General features: G+C 46.4%; 1 protein-coding gene across 2 annotated transcripts in view; it reads right to left on the reverse strand.

The window, feature by feature from the left end:
* LOC121453545 (aminopeptidase O-like) overlaps positions 1-22,173 on the reverse strand; it is a 226,130-nt gene that overhangs the window by 16,595 nt on the left and 187,362 nt on the right. For both annotated transcript variants that reach the window (XR_005975027.1, XM_041660416.1), the window contains exon 13: positions 5,254-5,370. Coding sequence is in view for 1 of the 2 variants with exons in the window: in XM_041660416.1 (XP_041516350.1) it covers positions 5,254-5,370 (117 nt within the window). In the remaining variant the exon portion in view is untranslated. The remainder of the gene's footprint in view (positions 1-5,253; positions 5,371-22,173) is intronic.

Below are 22,173 nucleotides of genomic sequence, written 5' to 3' on the forward strand. Positions count from 1 at the left end.
AATTTCGAGTATTTCCACCTCCACCCCATAGCCACCCCATCTCTAGTCTCACCCCATCCCCACTCCATCTCCATCCCTACCTCATCCCACACCCTGGGGGCAAAACACATGCCAACTAATCATTGACCCAAAGACCAGGAATTCTGAGACCACAAGTAAAAGGGTTGTCACAGGCAGGAAGACAACACCCACCCACCCAGTGGCTGAGCTTCCCCCCTTTTTCTCCCTCAGTTTATGAAAACAAAGAATACGGAGCTAAAGAGACAACATAAACTGTCAGCTAAGAAAGAGCCTTCCAATGAACAGAAACCACATTAACCAACAGGCACGCTCAGCTGGGTTATGGCTCAGGAACCAGGCATGCAGGCACAAAGTCCTGGATTCCACCACTGGCAAGACATCCCAGAAAGCAACACGGTCCCATGTTTCCTCTTCATACCTTGTTGACAGTTCCATGAAGAAAGTATTTATAGCTTCATTTTAATTCCCAGGAAATTAAGGCTCTGTGACCTTCACCCTTGTCCCCAAGGGTCTGGAGCGCTGGCCAACCCTAGCCATTGTGGAGTGCGGATTTCCAGCTGAGGACTCTGATCTGCTAGTCCATGCTGACACTCAACCATTGCAGTTTCCAAGGAAAACAAAATCAGATATGAAGCCCCAGAGTAGAGATCATTTCATCAAGGCTAGCAGCGGCCAGAAATAAACCCCAGCCCTCAGCGCAGGCAGCCCTCAGCGTAGGCAACACAGTTGAAATAATGCTGTACTGATGGCTGGGGTAAACGAACGGTGTGTGTCTCCATTTAGCTACGGCTCTGGGGCTTGAATGCAGCTTACTGCAAAGTCCATGCCTTGACTAACCTGCTTAACAATCAAGAATAAGCTGGTACTTCACGGGGATGGGCACACACCGCTATCCTGCTTCCTTGCTCCTTGATTTAAGACAGCGTCTCACTGTGTAGGTCAGGCTGTCCTGGAACTCACTGACATCCACTGCCTCTGCTTCCCAAGTGCTGGGATAAAAGGTGCTAACACTGTACCTAGCTCTTACTCCTATTTCATCCTGGTTTCATTCACCCCCACCTATTTTTTTTTTTTAGTTTGAGACTGGGTCTCATTGTATAGCCCAAGCTGGCTGGGAACTCATCCTGATGTTCCCGCCTCCTGCACTCTGGGATGGTGACAGCCCTGTCACCAGACAGAGCTCACACTTCGTCCTCTCATGTCACAGAGCCTCCCACATTGTGAGGAGATGAACTGGTGCGGTCAGTGGCCCCTTCTCAGCATCTTTCCAGCTGACAGAGAGGGGCCACTGCAGTGTGGGCCATGCTGGTCACAAAATATATCTACATCTTTATCTTCCTCTCTCTATTATATAAAACAAACAAACAGAAAAGTGCTGGAGATGCTGCATACTGAGGTATTGCCCTTGTCTAAAACACTCAGTGCAGCCTCATACACAAGTTGCCTGAAGTGAGCTATGGGGTTGGTAGGGCAGGCAGACACGCAGGAAGACCACGGATCTTCTCGCCATAGACCAGATTTCCAGCTTAAGACACTTGCTAACGCAATACAGGGAACTCATTATTTTAAAAGGGATCAAAAAACATTTTTATAATTCCATTTTAAAATTTGTTGCACTTTTTATGTCTGTTTTTGCAATAGTGTATGTACGTTAGAAGTTCATGATTAAAACAGACATAGGTGAACCACATAAACCAACTGGGGTCTTTAGGGGACTTTGCTGTGGTGCTGGGACCTGAACCCAGGTCCTTTGCAAGAGCAGCAACTATTCTAACACAATCTAGCTCTCTAGTCCCTAAATTACATTATCATTTATCTGTGCATATGCGCATGTGTATCATTTATCTGTGCATATGCGCATGTGTATCATTTATCATCTGAGCATATGCGCATGTGTATCATTTATCTGTGCATATGCGCATGTGTATCATTTATCATCTGAGCATATGCGCATGTGTATCATTTATCTGTGCATATGCGCATGTGTATCATTTATCTGTGCATATGCACATGTGTATCACGGCACACATGTGGAGGGCAGAGGACAACGTGTTAAGAGCCACGTTTCTCCAGCATTCAAGTCTTTAGGTGTGGTGGCAGACACCTCGACTCCGCTGAGCCACTCATTAGCCCTTAAGAGGGATCTTACATAAGGCTGTTTATCCTAGAATCTGCTGTCCAATACATGTTTAAAATTTTATAGCTTTTTATCTGAGCATCACATAGGACTGCAGACAAATGCCTCTCTGGACTCTATTTCTAGACAGTTTGTTTTCATTCCTGGAGAAGGAACCCTGACCCAAGGCTGACTGGTAGCTCTGGCTCTGTGTGTAAGAGGCACCCAACTCATGGGATTCTGTTACCTTCTAGGCCAAGAAACACCAAGGAGGCCCAGAATAGTGAGAGTCACGGTGTCACGTCTCTTCACACCACACTGGTCCTGTGTGCTTCCTTTAAGATCTGGGTCCACTGTGTCCCCTCCCCTCACAATTTCTTAAGGGCAGGAAAGGGGGCACACAATCCCGAACAGAGTGCAGAGCTGGCCCTGACAACCCCTGACACACAAATCTCCCAAAGCAATACCAGCAGCCTGGAGGTATAACACACCACGGAGTTCTCACCAACAGAGCAAGGGCAAGCAGTAAGAGCAGCTCAGCTGAGCTGCCCCACCGCCACAAGGCTGTAGAAGATTTTTTTTTTATAGTTCAGACTCTTTCAGCTGCCGTAGGAGGGGTGTACACTGCACTGTTGTGAGGGCATGGACAGCGGGAGCACAAGGCAGCAGCAGGAGGCTCCTTTCTCAACCTTGTCCATACGCAGGGGCTTTCAGCAGGCCAGTCAGACTCCTCATTCCACATCAGTTTCAGGGCTCGGACAAAGACCTGTGCAGAGCCTCAGAAGCCTTTCTTCTTCAGGGATGCTCGGCACACATCCTGCTAAAGAGGTCTCTTTGGCCATCCTTCAAGTGACTGCTACTTATTCCACATTTAAGAACCCTGACAATTAGAAGAAACTCCCTTGCCTGCTCAGTTACAGGGCAATAGTGAGAACCAAGTCAGAAGACTCAAGACTATTTCCACCAAGTACAGTGGTTTCTCCTATGGAGTGTCTGTCTCTCAAAGTTGGTGATGGCTCAACTTAATTCCTGCTGCTTAGTCACCAGAAGTCACACTTAAACAATGGATCTACTAGAACACAGCCCGTGGCTGAAAATCTTGTTGCTTCTGTGATTTTTCCCCACCAGAATTCGAGTAAAGAGAAGCCAGCAGCGCAGGACCTGCAGCCACACTAATTGTAGCTCCTGCTCCACGGGTTTCCATCCACAGGTCCGGCAAGGGCCGCAGCTGCAAACTGCCTCAGAAAGAGGCCGGGCAGTGATGGTGACAGTCCCAAGACCTGCTGGTTAGACTGAGACCCAGGTATTAGGTCGATCACAACTTTCCCTGGCCTGCAGCGGCATTTGTCTATGGATGCCCAAGTGTGTTTTAAGGTTTTGATTTTATTTATTTATTTATTTATGCCTCAGCAGCAAAGTTAAAGAGATGTTATGTTGCAGAAACCACATGGCCTCCTGAAGTGTGAATTTTCTGTCCCTGCATAGAAAGCATTTGCTGGTTACCACCCTGACAGGTTCTGAGTCCACACATCCGTTCTTGTCCTTTGGCTCGATGTTGCTTCCTCTGAGGGTCCTGAACACCTGGCTTAGGGGCGGCCAGTCCTACTCCGTGCGCACTCCTCTACAGCTCTTGGCTGAGGCCACCTGGCTCACTCAGCGAGGTGAGAAACCTAAGCTTCCTAAGGGTGAGCCTGGCCTGTGCGCCCCACTTCTCAGTGTGTAGATGGTAAGTGTGCGTGCTACAGCCAGATCACATCTGTGTGAAGGGAGCCGCGAGCATTAGGTCTACCTGGTATCACAGCAGAACCAAGTGTCCCGTCTTCAGGCGGTAAGACAGCTTTTGATATTTACAAAAAGGGAGAAACCTACTCCCTTCTCAAAGGGTTAAGTGATGATACACAGTAACCATATCAGGCTGTAAGGTAAGACAGGATGTATCACATGCCAACAGGAAGAAGGAAAACAGGATTGAGAGCTTCACGGCTTCCGGGCACCAAGGGACAGGTGCTTAGCACCTGCTCGGACCCTCCCACCCAGTCTCTACTCCAGGGGAACTCAACCCCATCAAAACACAACCCTCTGCCTATAAATAGGAAGGTCTTTGAGACACTAATTAAAAATAAGTCTGGCATTTGGAGTCTCTGATAAACAAAGGGCCAAGAGCAGAAACAAACACAACAGTTGCTCATTTGATCTATACATAGGTATTAAGGACTGCCAGTGTCTCCCCAGGGGCTTCTTTCAATTACTCCTAAATCTGTGGACTTGGAAACTATGTAACAAAGTCACCTTCTCAGTGAGTGTAACCCACTTTACTAACTCTGAAAGCCACTAGAAAAGCCAGTATATCTAAAACAGAAGCTCAAAACTATAAGGTGCTGAACAGCCAGAGCCTGAAACCACCTCTGTGCTGCGTGCATCTCATTCTGTGTACATCCCACGCAAGGGGCCCAAGTTTCAAGTGCCCAACAGCCCAGGTGCCAGTGGCTGAAGTGGACAGAAAGCTCAGAGCTGGTTTTCTTATAGTCTCTGCATTTGAGAGTGCTGTGTCAAAGACCAGTTCTCTTTGAACTTTTGTTTTTTCCCTTAGGATGATTAAATACATTAAATACTTATGGTTTTGTGTTTTTCAAAGCTGAAATAAGCTAAGCGAGACTGAGGCACACATCACACTGCTTTACCACAGGCATCACTTTTACTTTGTAAACCGTGGCTGCTAGATTCGTTTTTCATTTCCTTTACACATGGCTTCTGGCCCTAGCTGAATGCAGCCGGGATGCTTCCACACATCTGAGCTGACTTTCCTTAATGGGCAAGGGAAAGGCGGCGCCGCCAGAGCACAAAATGACCCGCCCAAGTCTTAATTCAAACGACTCCACCCTGTTGCTCAAGATTTTGAGAAACTTGTACTATCTTTATGGTTTACTCATAGGAGGGAACTCCTAGGCCTCCAACAGTTACAAATACAAAGTGATCGCCGGGGAATACTGGAGGAGGCACGAGCTGAGCACTTGCTTCTGGAAGACCTGTTCTTGACTGGCACAGGGCATCATGTTAAAGCCAGCAGTGAGCTCATCTCTCTTCCCACCAGTGGGGCACACCGGTTCGATTGTTACCTCAGCATCCTGCTCCTGGAGGCGGTACGTCTGCTGGAGGCTCTGCAATGTCTGGGGGCTCAGGGCCTTCTGCTCTAAGAGACACTCCAAAAGCAAGACGATCTGGTCCGGAGAAAGCTGCGGACAAAAGAAACAGCCCTTGAAACGTTATGTACCCAACAATAAGATAAAAACAGGGTTCTAACTCAGGCATGGTTCTATGTCTGAAAGATGGGGTGTGCGGGTGCTGACTTTGCTCGGACATCAGGTTTATACTCTCTGCGGCCCCAAAGATTGCATACACCACAAAATGTTTCCGGCTAGACAAGGACTCAAGAGATTATCCAACTTTAGGCAAATCCACAGGAGTTACCATAAGTAGGTAGGTTCAGATTTCTCTTCTGAACCATGTTAAGCCTGCAAGGCACCTGTTGAACCCTGAAAAATAAACACAGTGTAACAATTGCCTCCTCTCACAGCCCCTCCCCTTCATGAGGAGTCTATTTTTAATCTGTGAGTTTAAGATACTAAAATCACTTTACAGGCTGCAGGCAAGCAAACGCACAGCAATGGACACGCCTGAGTACACAGGCTGTCTCACTCAGTACTCAGATAGCTGTCACACCGCAGTCGCTGGGAGAACGGCAAGAGCAATGGCGGGCATTTGTGTGCGATACAAACAGAACAGAGTAGCCATGGACAAACATCAGCAGTGCTCAGCCAGGAGCCACGCCCTGTGGGGCCCTCTCAACCCAGCAGCAGAGTGGAGAGAAAACTCAGGGTACACCTGTATTGACTGAAAAAGGTTCATCCTAAAATCAGAGTTTAACAATTATTTACACTAATTCTACATTCTCTATGCTGGCACCCCTCCATGCCTAGATACGCCTGACAATCCTGAGCAAATCAAACTTCTGGGGGCCAACGCTAGGCCAACAGAGGGTGCTTATGAACACCAGGATTTTAACTGCCAATTTCTAATACACAAAAGATGTTAACTTACCAAAACCCTTTTCTCTTCTCGTCTCTCCCTTTTGTCCTAAAATACATGCTTTGCCTGGACCCCCCCCCCCCCCGAAATGTGCACACACTGGGTAGTCTCACCAAGAAAGTATCTCTCACCCTTCCTTCCTTCCCTCCCTCCCTCCCTTTGAGAAAAGGTTTCACTTTCTAGACTGGCTGGCCTGGAACTCTCACTATGCAGACCAGATGAGCCTGTCTCTGCTTCCCCTGGGGTGCTGGGATTAAAGGTGTGTGCCGTCACTTTTAGTATTTCTAATGTTTCTGTCTCACCTTAAATCTTAATGAACTTGTTTCCCCAGTGACAGACCCAGTGCCCACAGCATTGGTTCCTGGGTGTATTTATTATGTAGTTTTGCCCCACCTACGGTTATACCATGGACAGATTCTGAAGCAAACAGAATACCAGCTATCTCTAGCAAGATGGCCCTGACCTAGGAGATCCTAATGTAAGGATTCCATAAATGAGTCCATTCCCTTCCTGAGATAAAGTTTTGCAAGATGTAGTGATACTAAGAGAACCCAGCTATTTGCTAAAGCAGGCCAAACCCAGGACCTCCAGTCCCTAGGAGCCTCACCTGTCCCTAAGCACATGCACCTCAGGTGTATGTGGGCCATTCGGGCTCCTTCCCAGAGGCGCCTCCTTTCCATCACTGAGAGCCCTGGCTGGGGCCTGTCTCTCCGGCCCTCTTCCTTCTGGCCGCCCATCAGACCCTACAGCAGCTTCGGCATTTCCAGGGAAGCCGTAACTTGTCAGCTCAAGGCCTCGAATGCACCCTTCCCTAGAGACTACACACCTGAGACACCTTCACGCACAGCGTCTGCCCTGGGTCCTTAGCTAAGGCTCCTCAAGTCACCCCATGGCTTCTCTAGGTTTTGTTGTTGCAGTGGCTAACCATATACCTGACCTGGGTATCCCTCCTGGGTTCAAACACTGAACACAACTCCATTTAAAGAGTGAGAACTGCTAACACTTGAGCCGGACGAAACGCTTGAATCAACACCTGTGTGCTGTTTTCCTTCCAACAGAAAGCTCACATCTGCACTCAAACAGAATCAAAAGGGTCATGGAAAGCTTTCGTCGTCCCAGAACTGAGGCAATGGAAACATTTAGAACTAAGCCCCCTGACTTTAAGACTGACAGCTGAGATGACAGGAGGGCTGGCGGGAGGAGGACATAAGCACTCAAACCTTTGGGGGCTGTTTCCTAAGTTTATCTGGCTCTAATTAAAAGGTGGGAAAGAGGGAGGGTGCACCCCCTTCCAAGGATTCCACCCCCCATCATTCAGGAAGATACAGACGCCCTCATGCAAGCGCTGACTTGTTCGGAGGTGGGCAGGACAGAAGGCACAGCCATGCTGAACATTCCTCTCTAATGCTGGGAGATCTCTGCTAGTCTGGCCTTTGTAGAATGGACTTGGAGAAAGCACTCCATTAGTAAACAACCTGCGGCCACCTGGCTCTCCAATTCATGGGAAAAAGTAGTCTCTAAACAATGAAGAAAGTAGATACAAATTAGAGGCCTAATGCTGTTTTCGGCCACAGATAATAAACTAACATTCATTCACAAGTAAATATTATACATAAAAAAGGATTACAGGCTTGAGAAGAGGATGCATTAAAGCAAAAGTATTTTAATAGAGTGAACTTTGTAAAATACAAATTTGCTCCCTGTCAAGCCATCCCGCGATGGAAAAGTTGTAACACATGATAGATGTTCACAAAGGGACTGAAAGATCTGGAGTACTTGCAAATGTGCTGGGAGGCAGTGCTGGACAGTGGGCAGTCCTGGCAGCTGGCACAGGGGAACATCCCACTCCCAGCCACTTTCATATAACTTTGGGACCAACTGTGAGCTATCACTGAGGCATTGCAGGAGACGCAGAATAACCAGGAAAGAGCCCGTGTCGGTGAGCACGGGGCCCCGGGTCGCCAACTTGAAATGTTTCCCACAAGATCTGCCTTTCTGGCTGGGGCCGACAGCTCATGCTTGAAATTCAGTTGCAAGAAGAGAAAAAATTCTTCCTTTTCACAAACAAGGATCTGTGATAAGGTTATTATTTCCACAATGGGAACACCTCGGTATTGTAATAAGACCTCTGCCCAGAAAACTCGAGACAAAATAAGACCATGAGACGCCCAGATCATAAGGGTCCTTGAAAAGAAAGAACCACGCAGGCCTGTAAAACTTATTTAAACGAACACAAGAAACAAGAAGCAGCAGGAAGTCAGGCAAGTACAAACACTATTTGTTAATTGTGGAAGTCTGTATTCTTGCCATAAACATTGAAGACTTCATAGTTGTTAATTATGAAGAAATGTACAAAAAAAAAAGTTAATTCAGCTGTGCCCCCGCAAAGTTAAAAATTGAGACAAGCGGCACAACTTTCAACTGTTTTACAGTTTCTTGGAGAAAAAATGTGAAATTCCCAATCCCCGGCCCCCATTCACAAGTATAAACGGCACAACAGAAACAAACCCTGGCTCTTCCAGGAGGCAGGGGCGGATGTCCCTCTGAGCTCCTGGAGGACAATCCACTCACTGCAGCCCCCACCTTCCCCTCCAACAGCACAACACAATGCAGAAAAGCCAGTTTAACCCGTCGAATCAGAAATGCCACAGATACAAGTCTCACCATCAAGGTTCTACAGGCACAAACATCAGGGCTGCAGCTGGCATGCGCTGAAGGCCAAGGGGAGCCCCGAGCCCCTCCTTTGCAGCCCAGCTGGTGCACAGCAGAGGCCGGCATGAGGAAGGAAGTCGGTGCAGCTCCAGACGGAGTGAGCCTGAGACTAATGCAGCCACAGACTGACAGTGGCGTGAGTTCTATTATTACCCCATTATCACTCTGGGATCTGAGCCGAAATGAAGCATGCTTCCTCCCTGGTGCCATTTCCTTTTATCCTGGCTGGAGACTAAAAGCGGATCAATGGGGGCAATAATGTATGATGTCACTTCCATTATAGCGACAGCCTCCCCTCCTCTTTCAGTCTGTCTGAAACACACAGAAAGATCAATTCTTCCCAAAAATGGTTAAAAAATGCTTTGGGAGCATGCATCTTCCAGAAGAGCATTCTCTGCTATATTTGTCTATGTTACTTCGGCAGGAACTGTTTACACAGAACAAAACAGAAGAAATGGGGGAGGGAAGAAAATCTCAAATTCTCCTGTAGGCTGGAGACTTGCTGGCTGAAATTCAATCCAAGCAGGGGCCAAGGCAGAATGTGAGCCGCTGACCTTTCAAAGTCACGTGTAGAAGGTGAAAGGTGACCTCACAAATCTAAAACACCTTTCATTTTATGAGGCGTTCCGAATCTGGAAAATTCCTTGCCACCTTTTCCAGGAAACACAACCACCACTCTGCAGGCCCCAAGACAACCCACTCAGGTCCATGGGTGTCTGGTACCGATGAGACACATGAATGGAACCGAGGAAGACAGACATTGCTCTGAGCCTTGAAATAGAACTCTATCTAGTGATTTTCACTTGCAGACGATTCAAGGTAAGGATATAATGGAGAAAGTTCCAACAGTCCAAAGAGAAACAGAAGCAGGAGCAGGAGGAAGCCGGGTCTCTGCCGGACAGGAGAAGGCTCCTTCTTTGCGAGGCTGCACCACCAACAGGCACAGTTCAAGGGCGGTGACGGCACGGACTTCAGGACAGAACTAACCTGTCTTCCATGCATGAGAAACTTAAAGAGGAACTAGGGCTGCCATCACTGCTGCTACTGCAGGCAGCAGAAAAGCCTGCTCTCTGCATGCGTTTTCACTCTAATCACATTGTCAAGACCGAAACACAAGACTGGAAGACTGAGTGTGAACCCTGCCTGCGTTATTTTCAGGGTAAAATTGGAGGCAGCTAGCAAAGGGAGGTTACCAAGTAATGAAAAGTAAAAATACTGTCGCTTCAAACCACAGAAATCAACCAACAGGCACAGGTTCCTATGGTAGCCACCCTTTCAGAAGTCACTGCAACAGCCTCACTGTGATGTGGGAAACATTGCTAACAGTTGGAGATGCTAGGCAAATGTCTAAGCCATGCTTGGATAACAGCCCATCCATGCTATACACAGTGTGTCAAAAAGTTTGTTCTCTATGTTCTGTGAACTACGTGAAACCAGACCATGTGTATACTAATATTTTATGGTATTACATATTTTAAAAACTAAATCACTCTAAACGCTCAAAATGAAAATTTCCAAGGATTTTACAAGAGATGCTGAGGTTTTCATGTCTGCCTGCCTGGACTTTGCCAGACCCACAATAGTGGGACAGTGTGGGAAAGCACCCCCACTTCATGCTTCTGGGGAGAATGAATTCAGAGAAGCCCCAGCGCTTCAGGCCATCTTCTGCCGTAGCCAAACGATTTCCAAAGAACACAACTTTTAAGTCTCAGAAACTACTTTCAATTTCTTGTGTTCAGATTGTCCCCCATTGAAATTTGTTGTTTACTTCAATATTCTGACCTAACTTACCCACAGTTTATGCAATGACTGATGAACTAGTCTTGAATGTATATGTAGATTTTGATGAACTTGACCTTCTAATTTATAATTTATAGTGATGTCTTTTAGCTCTAAATTCTTGTTATATACAAACTTATCTCAATGTAATGCCCAGCATGTGAGTAAACACGCTGTTGTTAAAACTTTCAGTGGATTCTGATACAGTGTTACAGCTACAACCATGTGATACTTTGTAGCTATCACAAAGCACGGAATAGGGGCTGCATCCGGGTATAGCAAGATCAAAATGGAATGTAGACAAAGTCGGCATTTGGGTAAACGCTACATTTCTCTTTTTCTTTTCCTGACAGGTTTTCATGTAACCCATGCTAGCTTGAAACTTACTATGTAACAAAGATTAACAGTGAACTTCTGAAGTTCCCACTTCCACTTCTGGAGTTCTGGAATTACAAGCATGTGCTACCATACCAGAAGCGTGTGAGTGTGTGTGTGCGCTCATACGCACATGCTCAATAAGCACTCTGCCAATCTAGTCACATTTCTAGGACAAGTAAGATAATTTTCTAAAGACCTAGAAGGAAATTAAGGAAGACCCAGTCAAATTTTGAGTCACCCACACAAGACACTTGATCCTTTCCCTTTTTCTGTCTATACCTTAATCTGAAATAATTTTCTTAAATCCTGCTGCAAATATTTCCTGATAAATTAATGGAGAGAATATATATTTTAAGAAGAAGTTCAGACTACAACCTAATCTAAGTCTGTGAAGGAAATGCTAAGCGAGTACCAGACAGGCAGTGGCCAGGGCCTCTCAAGAGCAGGCCTGGCTACAGCCACCTCCTGACCCCCACACCCCCATGCACAGAGAAATCTCCGATGTTTTGGCTTCAGTACTTTCTCCTTTAAGTCAGTGACATTACTGTTAAATAGAAAACATCACTTCTGTGCAACCAGGGCTCAACAGCTTAAGGTATTTAATGTGCCAGTCTGGTAACCTGAGTTCAATCCACAGAGGATGCATGAACCATGAGTTCCTCTGATCTCTATATGCAAGTCATGGCACATATGTGTACACACACAGAGAGAGAATAAAGTTTAAAAGCTGGAAGAATATTAAGTATTCCAAATGCCTGTAGATTCACACAAAGCCAAGCCCTAATGATCACATGCTCTGGTTTTTATCTGGCATGTCAGGAGAGTTTTCAAGCACTCTCTAGTCTTTTCCCCATGAGAAAATAGTTAAACCCTAAATCTACTCAAATCTAGAATGTCTTCCATATTGCTCTGTCAAAGTGAGATCATCTGAGCAGCTCCATTACAGACGTGCAGCTCTCACTAAATAACAAAGTCGACACCAGAGCCTTCCCGGTTGACTTTGTTTCACATAGTTCTGCCTCCTGCACAGGTGAGACACTCATGCTCACGCAGCATGGGCTGCAGTCGGCCTGGAATGTGAGCTTCCTCTGAGTGAGGGTTAATGAGCACAACAGCCCACCTCCTGAAGAGAACGCCAGCTTCAGAGCTGTATCATGAAAGCTGGAATCCTCAAGCTGAAACAGGGCAACGTGCGCTCAAATACAACTCTTAGCTTCTGTTGAGAGCAGACATATGTAAGGACATTTCTAATAGATTGAAACCACCACATCTGTTTCGTGTGCCACCTATTCCTGAATTTCATACTCAAATGTTTATTAGAAAGAATTCAGTGTCCAACATGGCAAGATGAAATAAGACGGTAACAATGTCTGCAAGGAGAGCCATCAATAAACTGTTTAAGGTGTGAATGAATCTATTGAGAGCAGATGTGTAGAGAGCTACAGAAAAAGGTCCAGAACAGAAAATCCTCATTTCTAAAGTACAACAAATTCAAAGAATTCAAATTCAAATGCATGACCTAAAAGGTTTTATCGGCACTGCACAGTGAGGATGCCAATGTCTTCAGATGCAATGGACCAGGCTCATGAGCAAAATGAACTCTACGAGGATTAGCAAGCATGGGCTCCATGTTAAACTCGCTAACAAGGACTAAAATTTACAGCGTTAAATAACAAAGCCACAAACATATGTTAGAGTTAATAAAAAAGGGACAAGGAGGGCAACGGAAGTCCAGGGAAGTCACTGCTCAGATTGGCTTAGCTCACATGTTCAGGTATAGGTACAATCATTTTGAAACAGTATCTAATTGAATTTCACTCTTTACGTTCCCTCACCCCTGGCTCTGGCCTTTTTTCTTCACAGAGGCAACCGTACAACATAACTATATTTTTGGTCAGATTTTACTTTCTAATGTTCTGCCTTTTCTACTGAATCTAAGCTACCCAAAGACTCTGGCCACATGTCTACAATTTGCCTGTTGACTTCTGTTGTGTTCTTACTATATGTATATCCAGCCACAACTACAGAGGAATGGCAGGGAGTTGGATGAGGGTGCCGCGTCTCACTGTATGAATTACTGCTGGGTTGTTATTTAATAAAATGTATCTGGGGTCCCACTGTCCAATCGCTACCGTGTGACAGCCTCATTTCACAGAATAATTTAAGGTGCGTCGGACAGGGGGATCATGTTTGGACCTATTTTTGTATACTCTGGGATTCCAGTCTGTGTATTTTACATCCTGGATTGACTCTGAAAAAAATTCAAGAAAATTCATGCAAGGGAAAAGAAATGAACAGCTTCAGGGAACAAAGCAGAAGGTAGGTGTCAGGTCTTCAGGCCGTGCATTCATCTTTTGTACCTAGAGGGGACGAAGGCCATATTAGGCCAGCATTTGGTATAAAGGAGAAGCTGCTGTCTGTGGATGTTCAGCATATGGGACAGGAGTCTCACCACATCTGCCTATGTAAAGCTATGCTCCACACAGTGACCGGGCAAGTCATCAACAGCTGGCAACCCCGACACAGGACAGGTCCTGAAGCCCAAGAATACCCCGGTGCTGGGGTCTAAGGTCTATTGTGAGCTCCAGGCTGGGTGCAGAGCAGGTGTGGCCACAGCCACAGTCAGGGCTGGGAAGTCAGGAAGCCTCTGCTGCCACGGAATACAAAGTCCATAGTCAGAGGAAAATCTAAACCTCAGCGGGTCTGAGGCTAGGCAGGCTCTTTCTCGGAAACTGGTATGAATGTGAGTGACCCCAAGACATGCTTTCCAGCTGTAGCTAAAATCTCAAGGGCACCAAGTCACAGCTAAAAATGTCGCAGAGATCAAGCCAGCTCCGCTTCTGGCCCTTTGGTGCCTTGCTTTGCATAGGTACAATGGACCCATTTAGAAAATCCAGACTTGTTTTGTTGGAGTGTTCCTGCATTCTAAGTGGTTTAATTATTTAATCTCTAGTGGAAAATACTATACAGAGACCGACCTTCTCAAATCCTAGTGGATCGGTATAAATTATCTTGGAATCTGCAAGCTTTTGATTGTAAAATTGAAGCTGGGTTTCCTTTTTAAAAGAAAAATTTCTTACAGAACTAAATTTCAAAAAGAGAAACATTAAAACTAGCCTTCAGTCACCATGGCTCACATTCCTGTTTCTTACCGTTTCCACCACTGTTAACACACCAACTAAAACAGTCATTATTCCAGTCAGACAGGGCTCTAGTTTACACAATGCAAGAATCAATACGCCACAGTGTACCCCCTAAAAGTGTGCAATTATGAAGTGCCAAAGAAAACACAGTAACATTCAAAATAACCTAAGGAAAAAGTGACCGCAGATCCCCCAGCGCGAGGAGACCCAGAAATCACTCACTTAAACGCCATAAGCTGAGAACCACTTCCCTGCTCATTTCAAACTTAGCTTCTTAACTCAGACCTTTGAGAGGAATAACCACAGCCAAGGCAGAAATACAACGAACACACTGTGCACTGCAGGGTAACCCAAACAAACGCCTTCAATATCAAGGGGAAAGTGTGGCCGCTTCCCGATCTGGGTTCCCATCTGAGCCGAGCGTGACACGCAGTTGTTTAGAAACTGAAGTTAACCTGTTGAGCATTCCCAGGAGAAAGCCAGAGTCAGCCACTGTGTCGCTGTTTTCCTGCGGGAATGTCCTTCCAGCGTTCCCCTCCGCAGGGCCCGGCAGGGTATCTGTTTGCTAATCTCTTCCCCAGGTCAGCAAGAAACCACAATCCCGACGCTCTGGAACGCACTCCCAGAAGAAACGCCCTCAGCAGGGGAGAACAAAGCAGCAAGGTCCAGGACGGGCTGCTGGGCCGGCGGGAGCCGTGGCCTCCTTACCTTGACCTGGGACCTGCACCTGCCTCCCCAGGCTGATAAGGGCCTCTCGTACCGCCCACCGCCGTGCCAGCCAATCCACAAGCCCGCCCCGCCCTGACAGCCACCCCCTCCCCGCAACCCCCCACTCCGCAATTCCACTAATTAGACGTTCGCCTCCCACCCGACACTTACACAAGACACAGACCAGTCCCAGCACAGCCTGCGATTCAAATGCGAACAAAGGCGGGCGTAGCCGTGGCACTTTCCCCCAATTCACTAAAGTGAGGACCTCGACAGGGCTTAACCTCTACCGAAGCTGCATCCCAAGGACGTGAACAACACTTCCGTGAAGACCTTTCCAGCTACAACTGGAAAGAAAAACAACTGCTGAAAAACAGTTTGGTTTCTAGCACGGAGCAAACGCTCCTGGGTCACCTGGAAGCAATGTGCAGGACCACGAGGGAGGACGGAGGGGGAATGAGCCACCCAGCTGATTTCTAGTAAACAATCCACATAATTGCTAATTAGGAGTGTGGGAAGCTGGAAAGGGGACCGAGAAGGGCACACACACTGACCGCTCACAGCTAACCAGAAGTTACCTGAAAGAGCTGGGGGAAAGGCAGGCTAGAATTAAGTTTCCTGGGTTCCCCCACAACACACCAGCAGCAGACTGGTCACCAGGACAGATCCCAACAACAAAACCTCTTAGCTGACTTCACTGTGAGCAAAGACTTATCCCCATGAAGAGGTGGACATTTGAAGGCATATCCCAAACAAAACCACAAAGATTTTCCCCAAATAAGCAGAATGCACCTAGCAGAATCCCATTTGCAATTCTAAGTAGTAAAACTTTCACTCCAGTTAGAGATGCTGGGTGGAACAGGACCGACTAGACCCATACCCATAACATATTCAGGAAAACATGGCATTACAGGAAAGCTGCCTGGAACATGCTACCCACCTGTCTTGGTTTGATCTAAGTCATATGCAGCCATTTAGAATTGTCCCCAAGCTTACAGGTTTACAGGGCAAATTAGTGGGAAGCCTTTTTTTTTTTTTTTTTTTTTAAATTGCAGGCAATGACCTGCTGGGTGGGAAGAAGAAATAAAAACCTTGGCCCTAAACAACCCCAGCACAAATAGATTACACAAGTTTTTCAGTGTGACCTGCCCACAACAGACTGTAAATTTTCAAATTTCTAGCTATGGTTTCTGTCCCGTTTCAGGTTTTCACTAGGATATGCTCTAGTTTGACGGCCCAATGCTATGGAAAATTTATATACCATTTTATTTTCTTAAAAAACACTAGTTTTGTTTAGTGGCTAAGCCTGCTTTTCGGCTAAGCACAATTTAAAGTTTAACAGTAGCAATCATTTTAAGTCTTCCTAAAACAAAAATCAAGCAATTTGTAGATTAAACAGTATAAAGAAATTGTTAAGACAAATGTAAACCAAGGCCAGAACATCTATCTCAGCTTAAAGTTTTAATACCTGGGAAATCAAATACAGGAAGAACTCCCAAACATCTGCTCTGGAGACCAAGTCAACATGCTGAACAATTGAGATGGCAGGGAGACCAACCCTTCAGAGGAAAACAGTACCCCAAACTCATCATTTTCCGTTAAGATTTAGAAATTGAAGTCTTGGCTAAATTAATCTTATTTTGTGCATGGCAGAACACTTCCCTTCATTAAGACTAATACTTTAAATAACGGTCATCAAAAATCATAATTCCCCGAAGCAGTTTTCAGTTTGAGAAAAGAAGCAGTATAAAAACACTGCACAGAAATCAACAGCCTGTCCATCCCCGCTGCTCAGATCTATGCAGACTGAACTTTCACTGTCAAGGAGTAAGCTCCCAGATCTTCAGGACGGTCTCATAGGGACGCAGGAGCATCTCAGAGGCCAGTGCTGCTGCTCAGGTTATTTTAAAAATAATATCCACTGCCCTTGATGATGGAAGTCAAACCAGAGGCCTTGGTTGGTCCATGAAACTTTTTTTTTTTAAGGTCTGGTCTGAGTTTGTGTCCTCCCCTGGGCTGGTTAGGCTCTCTCTTTCTAGGCTACCAGCATATGGGTCCCCACTTAAGTGGCAGTGGGGAGTCCTGCTATCCTCCTAGGGGAGGCCGTGGGAAAAAAACCTTGGGGAGCAGGTTGCCCGGCCCCACTTCTGGACCCTGCTGGCCTCCCCTGCACAAATGCCCTCACTGGTAGAGCTCACTGACCTGGGAACAGGGTCTGCAGCACAATCCAACATTCAAGTGTAGAGACACCAACCTGCGACCCACTTTGGTTCTGGGAGTGAACCCACAATGGCCCACCTGCCTCCCATGCACACAGCTACACAGTCCTGGATGTGCGCCAGAGAGCAGCCTGACACCAGTAAGCTAGCCCTCTGCTTCAGTGCCCCGCCCTAGGAGGCCCCCACCCCAAGGGTTTGCTACCACAGGACCAGAAATTGAGCAGAGAAAAGCCCCCCCCCCCCCAAGCACAACTCTGGTTCTCAAGAGTTTCAGTAGGTGGCTCTCCTATTTCACTATCTAAGAACTACCCGTTGGCCACTGTGTCTGCTGGGATTTTCGGAGCCGCTAGAAGCCTGGCGTGTGTCTTAAATTAAATTAAAGTAGCTTGTCTCCTAGTAGGATCTTGGCCCGTTAACAGTTACTCTTAGCAACTAAATGATGGAAATGTGAAAATAGTCCAACTTAAAAGAGAAATCAAAGACAATGCACTTAAAAACCTACACCCTTAATTTCACAGCCATTACAGGCAAATGTCATGTCTATTTCAGGGGTACTTCCTGGGAATCTAGTGACAGCTTAACCGATGAGCTCCACCACGTGCAAATGAAAACTGCACCTCACAGCCCAAAAGCCAGCCCACTGCCTCAGCAACCACTGTGTGCCGGGGACAGTATTACCGGAGGTCTGCAGAGAGATGACCCGGAGAGATGGAACATGAAATTGTATAATATACAGGCACGGACCGGCTCACAGATGGGTCCTGGAATGCAGGCTTGAATGTTAAAAAATAGTATGTTATTGAAGTTTTTCCATTAAAGTGTTAAAAAAATATATTGCAAAAGAATATACAAGACAAACAACTGCTCACAATCAATACTCTATAATTAGATTGTTCTTTTGAGCAGGAAGGCCACTTTCCCCTAACCAGAATTATAAATTAGTTATATAGCACTTAAAATGTCTCCTTACTGAGTGGCCAGCATGTTAAACACTAAGACAATTTCAGTATCAAGGTAGAAATATGTACATTAACAGGAGCACGGCCTTTTCTGTTACTTTACATCTCTGTGTGCACGTACATTACTTCTTTTTGGCACAGAGTCCTTCTGATACTCAACCCTGTCTGCAAACACTGGCTTCCCAACTCACTGCCTTTTCTTTTCCATTACCAACATCTCCAGGTGTGGTGGGCAGGGAGATGACAATGTGGAACCCTGCGATTCTTTGAGGCGACATGACAAAGAGGCACTAAAGTCAGAGATGGAATTAAAATCGCACATCAACTAAGCTTGCTGGGTAGAGCAGAACAACTTCAACTATCTTGGTAGCCCTACAAGGGTCTTTACAAGCCAAAAACATAGGGTGGAGAAAGAACCTAAGCCGGCAGTCCAAAGCTGGCTTTGAAGATGGAGGAAGCAGTGGAAGCTCATCCTTCATCTTTGAAAGCTGCAGGAGGCAGGGAAGTGCCCGGACTCCACCCACCTAGGGAGGTTTACTTGGACTTTTGACTTCCTGATATTGTAACACAATGTTTTAAACTGCTAATTTTGTGGTACTTTGTTACAGCAGCTATAAGAAACTGATACATCTAATACCAACCACCTCAGCCTCTGGCTCAAAACATGAGAAAAGCACTAAGGCGGGTGTAATCCACCAGCTTCCTTCTGTGAGGAGCTTTCTCGTGGGTCTGCTGCTTCATGGGCCATTTCAGGCTCAACTCTAGTGGCTGAGAACAGAAGAGGCCTGCCACTCAACAGAGAACCACGGCCAGGCACGGGGCGTCGACCTAACGGGCCAAACAGGAAACAGAGCGCCACTGGCAACTGTGTCTTGATCAAATCTAAGAGTTAATCAGTAACATAACCCCACCACCTTTTTTCATGGCTTTAATTATTACAGCCAGTAAGAAATATTCAGCCGACTCTGTTTAGTAATGTTTTATTTACCCCTAAAGGCTGAAGTCCTCATCAAATGCAGATTCAACACAGACGGTGGAGCTCATGGCCTGGTGGTTGCCTTTTTCCTAAGTGTCTCCCTCAACAACCCACCTCCAAAGGACTCTGGGTATATAATACACACTCACCATTTAGCAACATGAAGATGTCTTATGTCACTCCCTATTTCTGAAATTTTATTTTTGAATCATTTCTTTCATGTTTTGTTTTGCCAGCACAAATCGCTGCTCTGGCTCCCAAACACACCTGTGTATGTTAAACCTGGCTAAATCTGGGAGGAGCCCAGAACCTTTGGGTTTAAACTGGACAAAACATCTAGTACGGACCGTGGTGTTTCCTGTAGTCCACGCGATCGTTAAGTTAATGCCCATCCTATGTCTTATGGTGTCAATTCTGATATGGTATTTGCCGATGCTTGTTTTGTGTCTTCTTCCAAAGCGAAATGGCTATTTCTAGGTAACTGACCTGGAGGGTACACCTGTTGTTAGATCAGCATTTCAGCTCTGGCTGTAGCTATCACACCTGCCTGCAGAGCTGAGAACAGTTGGAGGAGGGAGGCTAAACTGACCTAGGAGGGAGGGTGGGAGTGGGAGAGAGTGTAGGTGCAGAGTACCTTGAAACAAACCTTTGGACGTAGGAATTGGTGTAAAGATGGCAGATTCCTTATTTCTTCCCTGGCTGCATGGCTCAGCTACAGGCACAAATACTGGACGTGGAGGGATTACACAATTTCAATTTATTTTTCTCACAGGCCATACTTTTGATACTACCTTATCAGACAATTCTCAAGGCCGAATGCTTCTCAAGAGCAAGACCCCAACAGTACGGAGTAGCCTGGTGGACCTAAGGACAACCGCTGGTGACATTCTATTCAGTGTACACAACCACAGGTGGTCCCCCTGACTCCTGTTCTCCGGAGGTCCACAGTGACCCTTACTTTAATCTGGACCTGCTCACAAATGAATTCCAGCAGGGCCCTGGTCGTGAGGCCTCGTGAGAAGTCGTTTCTGAGAGCATCTGGGAAATGAGTGGGGATGACCCAGAAACCCAGCCTCCAGAATAGGCAGCACCCCTTTAGAGTCTAAGCCTGCTGTTGGCGAATCCAGGAGGCCCAGCAGCTAAGGATCCTGAAGCAGGGTTACTTAAAGGAACAAGGTTTAAAAACACAAACACAAACCGCTCCTTCAGCAGATGCCTTCTCTGCAGACAGTGTGCCTGCCCTGTGGAAACGCTAAGTCACTTTATGACAAGGGAGGCCGTGACTCTTCTGTCTTTATCTCCCAGGAGTGCCCACTAGAGTCTCCACACGAGCAGGGAGTGGCCTGGTATGTCTGCTATAGGTACCAAGAGTTGTACCAAATAAGTTTTATCATTAGGCATTTGTCACTTGATTCAATTTTGGGTGTGTGTTTATACTCAGATTTACAATATATACAAGTTGCCTAGAAACCAATGCCCACAATTCACAGCCTGGTGCAGGCTAAGCTGCCCACTAACAAATGGCAGGTTCCCTACTACAGTATGGTGGGGGGCATTCCCATTCACCCCATCACCCCTGTTTGATGCTCTCTAGTTTTCTAGGGAGTCTGGCATAACTGGAAAGAGACAGGAACCTTTCCCCTTCTTCTCTGAATGTACCTTACTCCTGAGGAAATCCCTGTTCTTTTTATGTGACTTTGGTGTTACACAGAGGATCACATGTAAGTATGTACAGACAGACAACTGGATGGGAAACCTGTCATACAGAAGCCCCTCCCACAGTAGGCAGTTTTCATCCAGTAGGGTAAAGCCTACACATGTCTGAGGTGCTGTTCCTACTATGTCCCTGACTCATGGTACAACGTGTCAACAGAACTGTGGCAGAAAGCTGGTGGAAATCAGCAAAACTCAGCAACCGGCCAGTTTGTGAACCCTCCAGAGTCATGAGGCTGCTGGCCGAGAACCGGCTCTGCTGCTTGGAGGCACCTGCCCTCTTCAGCAGCTCCCAAGTGCACAGGGCCCTCTGTAGAAGAGCAGTGAGCTGGGAGCCAATCATTTTCCTGAGTTTCTCAGTCCTCACTGGAGACAGGGAATGCTTCTCCCTAGCTCCTTCAGCAATCTTTTGGAAGAAACTGCCCAGAACAGAAGTCATGTTTATTTAGAGAACTGGGAGTGAGGGGAACTTACTACCCCAGATGGGAACTGACAGCTGGGTTCCCTGGGTAACACCTGAACTCACGGAGCTTGGTGCAGTGCCTAATACTCTGCTGTATGCCAAAATCTCAGATGGTGGAAGTCTACAGAGTTCTCTGCCGCTGAACACAGCAATACATCTGACTTTCAACGTTATGTGAACAGCATATCCTCATCCACCAATGAACTCAGATCAGTTTCCAGTTAAAGCATAACCCTTAGAAAGAACCCTTAGGACATAAGGTCAAGAACATAAAACAAACAAGCAAAAACCTTCTTCCTTAAAGCTGTGACAAAGGCACTGGATGAAGTAGAAGGTTAGTTTCTCCTGAGACCTTACAGAACAGCCACTCTAAACCACGCTGAGAGCTGCAATCTTAAGTCCTTTCTTAAAACCCCTTCTTAGGTCAAAGACAGCATATCATGTGTGGTGTTCAAACCTCAAGCAACTTACCTGCTGTGATAGGCTTCAAGAGATGGTTAATAGCACACAAAGGAAACCCCAATTCAGAACCAGCAATCTGCTGACTCGGTAGGAGCTGGACTGTGAAGGGTACCTCAAGGTGAGCTCAGGGGAGTTCAAGGGAGGCTAAACACAGGTTGGTGGGCTGGCAAACTTGAGGATTCAGCATACCTGCAGTTCCCCCAGGCCATGTCAAGCCTCAGAGTTGTGGTGGCAACCAAGCCTCCATCTCTTGGGTGTACAAAGGGTACTGGGAACAAACTACCACTTTCTCTCCACATTAAAAAAGCCCCTAAACAAATCCAACCATTTGGCTAAATGAATGTAAGGCTACACTTGTGTTTCATTTTGAAGAACAAGTAAATATTTATTTTATTTTACAGCAAAAATGTAAGCAAATTAGGACGGGAACTCTCGTAA

This window comes from Microtus oregoni, unplaced genomic scaffold (assembly GCF_018167655.1).
Source record: "Microtus oregoni isolate MIOR12 unplaced genomic scaffold, Mior012 000011F_ref0000422, whole genome shotgun sequence".
NCBI classification, from domain to species: domain Eukaryota; kingdom Metazoa; phylum Chordata; class Mammalia; order Rodentia; family Cricetidae; genus Microtus; species Microtus oregoni.